General features: G+C 39.0%; 1 protein-coding gene across 1 annotated transcript in view; it reads left to right on the forward strand.

Annotated features, from left to right (window-relative positions):
- Positions 1-7,942, forward strand: part of LOC106878080 (uncharacterized) — a 161,693-nt gene that overhangs the window by 32,307 nt on the left and 121,444 nt on the right. The window contains exons 7-8 of the mRNA XM_052976903.1: positions 2,236-2,568; positions 3,439-3,581. Of these exons, the coding sequence (XP_052832863.1) occupies positions 2,236-2,568; positions 3,439-3,581 (476 nt within the window). The remainder of the gene's footprint in view (positions 1-2,235; positions 2,569-3,438; positions 3,582-7,942) is intronic.

A 7,942-nucleotide genomic window follows, 5' to 3' on the forward strand; every position in this document is an offset into this window, starting at 1 on the left:
TGGTGGTGGTTTTTGATGGTGGTGGCAGTTGTGGTAGTGGTTGTGGTGGTGGTTGTGGTTGTGGTAGTGGGGGTGATGGTGGTCAGCAGTTGTGATGGTTTCTGTAGTGGTTTTGGTAGTGGTGATGGTGGTAGTGGGGAAGTGATGAGGGTAGTGATGGTAATGGTGGTGGTGGTGGTTGTGGTAGTGGTGGTGGTGGGTTCTGTGGTGGTAGTGGTGGGGTGATGGTAGTATTTCTTTCCTTTTTTTCTAATAACTATTTCTCACTTAGGCACAAGGCCAGCAATTTCAACAGGAGGAAATAAGTCAATTATGTCAAGCCCCAGCATATGACAAGTACTTTATTTTATTAACCCCAGTGGGGAAGAAAGGCAAAGCTGACCTCGGTGGAATTTGAACTCAGAACATAAAGAGCTGAAAGAAATGCCAGCAAGCATTTTATCTGATACACTAATGTTTCTGTCAACTCACCACCTCATAGGGTAGTATAGTAAAGACCCCCTATGGACATGAATGACTATGGGATTGCATCTAAAAAGTTCCCCTCTGAGGCACAAGTCCAGGCAAGGTTGTTTATGGAAGACCAGCAGTCACCCATGCATACCAGCCCCTCCCTCCACACCATTATATGTACATAGGGTAAAGAGTAAAGACCCCCATCGGTCATGAATGAACATGGGATTGCATCTAAAATGTTCCCCTCCAAGGCACAAGTCCGAGCAAGATTGTTTGCGGAAGACTATCAGTCGCCCATGCATACCTGCCACCCCTCTCCACATCACTGATGTTATCCAAGGGAGAGGCAAAGGGGCCAATACAGCTTGGTACCAGTGATGTCACAACTCATTTCTACAGATGAGTAAACTGGAGCAACATGAAATAAAGTGTCTTGCTCAAGAACACAACCTGCAGCCCGGTCTGGGATTCGAACTCACAACCTCATGATCATAAGCTCGATGCTCTAACCACTGAGCCATGCACCTTCACACAAGACTTTTCTATACTATTCTATATTACATTATAGTACACTTCTCTATACTATACTATCTGTTACTATACAATGCACCGGTCACTTGTGAGTCCCTCATGAATGCTACTGGTAACATGGAATCTAAAACAACTAGGGGTGGACCCAATGGAGATCCTAAGGGGCACATGCACTCCTCAAGAAAAAAAGTGTACCCTTCTAAATAATGTTATTACGTCCTTTCCTCCTGGAACTGTTTTCCCTTCTGACCTTGTGCCCTCCCTTCGAAAAATTCCTGGGACTGGCCTTGACAACCTGTTGCATGGTTGGGTCGTCAGCAACTAACCTGGCACCCCCACTAGGCTTACCTGTTGAGGAGGGTTGCTAGAAATCTAGCAGGATTAAAAGCAAAACCTGTCAAAGGGATGGATAAATCTAGTGTTGGTTCAATGACTATTTAGCAATAGCATGGGCCCTCAGAAATTCTGGGTTAGTGCCCACTGGAAGTGAAGCACCCTTCAGCTTTTGTTAAAGCATGCCTCTAAGTATTCCCCCACTTCCTCACCGGACAGAACACCAGTACATCACCAGTCCATCAGCTTACCAGCTGAGTGGACTGGAGCAATGGGATTTGAAGTGTTTTGCTCAAAAACACAATGCATTGCCTGATCCAGGGATTGAAACCACAATCTTATAGTCTTAAAGAATAGTCTTGAAAAAAAGAGTATATTATAGTGAGGTATAATTCAGTATTCAGAACAGTTTCAGCACGAAACCCTCATCAATCTAAGAATTTTGTCCAATGTGTTAGTGATTCTATCCGCTCACTGCCTTATAATGTAACCTTGACTGGAAGGTACATGGCTTGGTGGTTAGGGTATTTGGCTCACAGTCATAATGTCATGATTTCAATTCCTGGTGGCACATTGTGTCCTTGAGCAGGACATTTTATTTCACATTGCTTCAGTCGACTCTGCTGGCAAATATAAGTTGTACCTTTTATTCAAAAGGGCCAGCTTTGTTGCATTCTGTGTCACGCTGATTCACACAGAGAACTACGTTAAGGGAACATGTGTCTGTGGAGTGCTCAGCTACTTGTGCATTAATTTCACTATCTGGCTGTTTCATCAATCGGGTTAACCGGAAGCCTCATCATTGTGACAGACAGTGTGCCAAGGTAACCTTATGAATTTTTTTGTTTTATGCCAGCAGCTGAAGAGATGTAGAAATTGGTAAATAATTCTTCAAAATTGTTTCTATTGTTTCAGGAATACGGCATTAATGATGTGGCAGATGTGGTCAAGATTTTTGATAAAATGTTAGATAAGTTGGTAAGACCAGTGAAAGAAGGGATTAAAAGCTTTAAAACAATCATCAAGCTGTTCAAGAAAAAAGGAGCATCAGGGATTATTGGAGAACTTGTAGAAACAGTGCGGAAATTGCCAACCATCATGAAGGACTTACTGCCCAAAGTCACAGCGTTTCTGCATAAGATTCTCCACATAAATGGATTGAGATGGGTGGAAGACATCAAACATCTGGTGCTGAGAGTTCGATCTTTAATAGAAGATGTTGTACATGATGTGTTGACTTTCTATCATGTAAGTAAACGTTTTGTTTTCTGACTTTCTTTTACTTGTTTCAGTCAATGGCCTCTGCCCATGCTTGAGCATCAACTTGAAGGGTTTTAGTCAAACGGTGCCACGTAAAAAAGCACCTGTGCTGGCACCACAAAATAAAAGTGCATTCTTGCTAGCACCATGGGAAAAGTACCTGTGCTGGGACCATGTGAAAAGCACCCAGTACACTCTGTAAAGGGGTCGGCATTAGGAAGGTCATCCAGCTGTAGAAAGCATGCTGAAACAGATGACTGGAGTCTGGTGCAGCTCTCTGGCTTGCCAGCTCTTGTCAAACTGTCTGACCCATGCCAGCATGGAAAACAGACGTTATGGCATGATGATGATGGTGAGGATAAGGATGAGGATGATGATGATGATGATGATGATGATGATGATGATGATGATGATGATGATGAGGATAAGGATGAGGATGATTGCAATGATGGCGATGATGAAGGTAATGATGATGGTGAAATTGACTCCAGTAATTATGTTTCTGTTTTTTCCTGTTTTTTTTTTCTAAGTTTGGTACTTATATTATATTTTATCAGTCTCCTTTTCTGAACCACTAAATTACAGGGACATAAACAAACCAATACAGGTTATCAAGCAGTGGGGAGGGATGACAAACCCAGAGACACCAAGTCACACTAACACATCATCATCATCATCATCACCATCATCATCATCATCATCTTCATTATCATCATCATCATTGCTACCACCACCACCACCACCACCACCACCGTCATCATCGTTGTGGTCATCATTAACTCTGATTACTCTCACACACACCCCTATTTTATTTTATTTTATTTTATTTTATTTTATTTTATTTCTTATTGTCGGCAGAGCATTGTGGATTCAGTGACTGTGACTCTGCCACACATAGGGAAACAGCTGTGGGATTCAATCAACAAAATCATTGAAGCGATCAAGCATGTCTTTAAGAGTCCTGTGCAGACTTTCTCATCCATCACTCAGCAGATACAGAGGTAGAGAGCCTTTTTCTTATTTTAATCTTTTATCTTTTATTTGTTCCAGTCATTAGACTGTGGCCATGCTAGGGCACTACCTTGAAGAATCTTTAGTCGAATTAATGAACTCCAGTACAATTTTCTCATTCAAACCTGGGACTTTTTCTGAGGAAAAGAGATCCAGGTTTTAAGTACTTTGAAGTAGTTTGAAGGTGAGTTGAAAGCCCTATGGTGATGGGATATGGTGGCAGGAACAGACAAAAGATGATGCTGGAAGTTCCGAGCCAGAGTCCCCATACATAGGCAGCACAGAGGGTGACAGCTGTTTCTTTCTAGAATCTGAAGGCACCTGCAAGACTTATATTCTCCTTTGTGTAGCAAGCAGTCCTATCTGGGTGTAACACTGCTTCTCAGATATCAAAGGAAGGGTGAGAAAAGGAGCCCTAATAAAATGCAGATGTCTGGCCATCCAGTTTATTGCAGTGGAGATAAAAATAATAAAACGAGAGCACTCAGAGAGCGCAAACCTCCGCCAAGGCAACGCCAATGTCCTATCACCGATTAGCCAGAGATGATTTTTAAAATAAGAATATCTGAAATAAACTTGACTGCGCTCGTAAATGAGAATACTAAAAATGAACCCGACTGCTCTCAAAAATTAAGTAAAAGAAGAGGAAAAATAATCCAGAATCCTTGTGCAGTACCAGATCGATCCCAAAATCTAATCAGTTTGTGCCAGTCATGAGGCCAAATATCTCTGAAAGTTTCATCTGAATCCATCCAGCGGTTATTGAGATATCTTGTCCACAGACAAACAAACAAACACAACTGAAAACAATAAAAGAAACGTGCTAATCTTTGGTAGTTAGCAAGTAAGAACTTTACCAAACAGCAAAGATGGCCTAGAAAGAAATAGAGCACTAATTACAAAGGCGATCAGCTTATAGGATATTAATATTATGGCTGTAAGTGAAACCTGGCTTGCAGATACTGGTGAGTTAGAAGTTGGAAGTTGCCCTACATTTTTTGGAGCAGAAAGCTGGTAGATGAGCCAAGAATTCATGGTGTGGCATCTACCATTTAATTGGCTTTACTTTGCAAATTGTCATCCATCCCTCAAGCTGTTGAAGAGTGTCTCATGACATTCTGTATACTTCATCTATGCACATTATCAGTGCATATGCACCTACTCTATACTCTTGTTTACAAGAGTACAACCTTTTCTACTCCAGATTGCAGACAGTTATCAGTAAAAGTCGATATCAGGACAAAGTCATATTGATGGGTGATCTTAATATCAAAATAGGAGACAAACACAATGTGGTCAAAAATTAATAGGAAAACATGGAACGGGAAAGATGAATGTAAGCAGTTTACAACTGTTGTCTTTTTGTCAATAATTTGGTTGAATAATTACAAGCAGAATGATTCAACAGGCAGATAAATGTTAAAACACCAGGAAGCATTCCTGATCTGGTAACTGGCACATGCTTGACCATGTCATAACTAATAGCAAAGACTGCAACGATGTCAGATTAACCAGAGCTTACAAAATTCCTGAGTGTTGCTCATATCACAGTAAGGTATTTGCTAAACCCTATACAAGGTATATGTATGGTATTTGTAAAACCATATACCATATACAAAGAGGCCATTGAGATCCAATATAGCTCTGAGAATAAATATGTTTTCTTTAAAAAATCTGGATATGACAAAAGAGTTTGAAATACCTCTTTATTTAAAGCTTGGGAATACAGAGGAAAACAATGATCCTGAAGTTTTGTGACATAATATTCATGACAAAATCAAATCATATCTTGAAGAAGTTCTAGGATTCATTAACCCTTTCATTACCAAGCCAGCTAAAACTGCCTCTGGCTCTGAGTACAAATGTCTTGTTTTCATAAGTTTTGAATTAAAATCATCCACCAAACCTTAGTCACAATTTATGTCCCTAACACTAGCTGAATGATAACTAGGTTATTTTACTAAATTCTTTGTTATATTTAAAATTAATTGAAAGAAGCACAGAGCATCTCATCAGAAATAGGGTAACGAAAGGGTTAAACACAAACATCAAAATTGGTTCGATGAGAATGATTCTCAAATAAAACCTCTCCTAAAAACTATGCACAAAAGATGCAAGGCATGGATTTCCAACAAAAACTGACCATCTTTCATTTCCTTATATATTTCCTCTTAGAAAACTGCTCAGCAAAAATGACATGAGATGAAAAATTCTTAGTGAGCGAAAAAAAGCCGAAGAATTGGAACTGGTTGCTAACTCTCACAACTAAGAGTATTGTATGACAATCTGAAAGATGCAAAATCTGAAAGATACAAAATCTGAAAGGTCCAAAAAAAGGGTGATACAGAATCTATTCTTTCTAATGACGAGTCAAAAACTCTTAAGTAGCAAAGATGAAATTCTGAAAAAATAGGCTGAACACTTTAAATCTGTATTAAATCAAGAATCCACTATTGATCCTGAAGTACTCAATAAAATCCTTCAGAGACCTATAATTGAGGGATCTGCAAAAGATCCTTCCTTGGAAGAGATTAGTACTGCTATTAAAAAACTTTCCAACGGTAAAGCTCCTGAATAAAACTGTATTCCCATAGAAGTGTACAAAAATGGTGGTAGGTAACTTGTTAGAAAGCTGTGCAAATCGATCTGTTTGACCTGGGAAGCTATATCTGTCCCCCAACAGTTCAAAGATGCATCTATAACACGTTTGTACAAAAACAAAGGAAAGAGGAGTGTTTGTAATAACCATAGGGGAATACATTTGTTGTGCATAGCCGGAAATTCTTGTGAGGGTGATTCTTTACTGCCTCAATAAGCATGTAATAAACAGTGCATATCCTGAATCCCAATATGGATTTGGGGCTGGAAGAGACCCAGTTAACATGATTGTTGCCCTTATGGAAATTGAAAAAAACCACACATAAGCAAAATACTGATTTGTACATGGTGTTTGTCAACTTGACCAAGGTCTTTGATACAGTGAATCATGAGGCGCTTTGGAAAATTTTGTCAAAAGATGATAAGAGTAATAGCATCCCTGCATAAAGAAATGAGGGCAACAGTGATATCTAGTTGCCACTGGAACCAAACAGGGTTGTGTTTTAGCTTGTGTACTTTTTGTTATATTCTTTTCAATGATGCTCCAGCATGCTTTTAGGGATTCCCATGGTGTAAAATTTAAGTTTCACACAGAAGGAAGTCTACTAAACCTAAATAGGCAAGCTTCAGATCGAAAAGAAAAAAGACCAAAGAAGAGATTCCATGTGATTTTCTTTTTGCTGATGATTGCACTTGGATTTTATCATACACTTGAGGGAATTTAGGACATAGTCAACAGGTCTACTACAGCAGCCCATGCATTTAGGTTGACTATCAGCATCAAGGAGACTGAAGTTTTATTCTAACTAAAACCTGGGGCAGGACATACTCAAGATTCAACAAGCCACTCAAATGGCTTTTAAATATCTTGGAAGTACATTAAACTTTAAGAGTCTTCTTAATGATGATAACAATGTTTGAGTATCTAAAGCAAAAAGTGCTTTTGGAAAACTTTCCCATCGTCTGTGGGATGAACATGGTGTCTATTTGAAAACTAAGTATATACAAATCTTGTATTTTGAGCACATTTTTGTATGAGGCTGAAGTACGGACTCCCTACTACAGACATGTCAAGAAACTTGAAACCTTTCACATGTGTTGTCTGCTCAATATCTACAACTCTTTTGCTGAACTACTAATTTACAGAGATGTAAACACACCAACACCATTTGTGAAGCAGTAGGAGTGGACACAAACATAGAAGCAAAAGTATGCACACATGACAGGTTTCTTTCAGTTTCCATCTACTATATATTCACTCACAAGGCATTGGTGACTAAGGTTTGGTGGGGGATTTTAATTCAGAGCTTTTGTAAGAAAGACATTTGTACTACAGAGCCAGAGATGGTTTCAGCTGGGTTGGTATCAAAAGGGTTAAGAATTGTTTCTCTATTATATATTTTAAGCCTTTTGTTACTGTATTAATTTTAAAATCCTCTGTTTCTTTCAATTAATTTTAAATATAACAAAGAATTTAATAAAATAACTTAGTTATCATTAAGCTAGTGTTAGGAACATAAATTGTGACTAAGGTTTGGTGGAAGATTTTAATTCAGAACTTATGAAAACAAGACATTTGTAGTACGGAGCCAGAGGCAGTTTCAGCTGGGTTGGTATCGAAAGGGTTAATGCCATCAAATATTGTACTATTTTACTTTTTCACTTGTTTTAGTTATTGGTGGTGGCCACTTGGAGGGTTTAGCTCAGTGGTTCTCAACCTGTGTCCATATGAACCCTGGGGGTTACTTATGAG

The sequence above is a fragment of the Octopus bimaculoides genome, chromosome 26 (genome assembly GCF_001194135.2).
Source record: "Octopus bimaculoides isolate UCB-OBI-ISO-001 chromosome 26, ASM119413v2, whole genome shotgun sequence".
NCBI classification, from domain to species: Eukaryota; Metazoa; Mollusca; class Cephalopoda; order Octopoda; family Octopodidae; genus Octopus; species Octopus bimaculoides.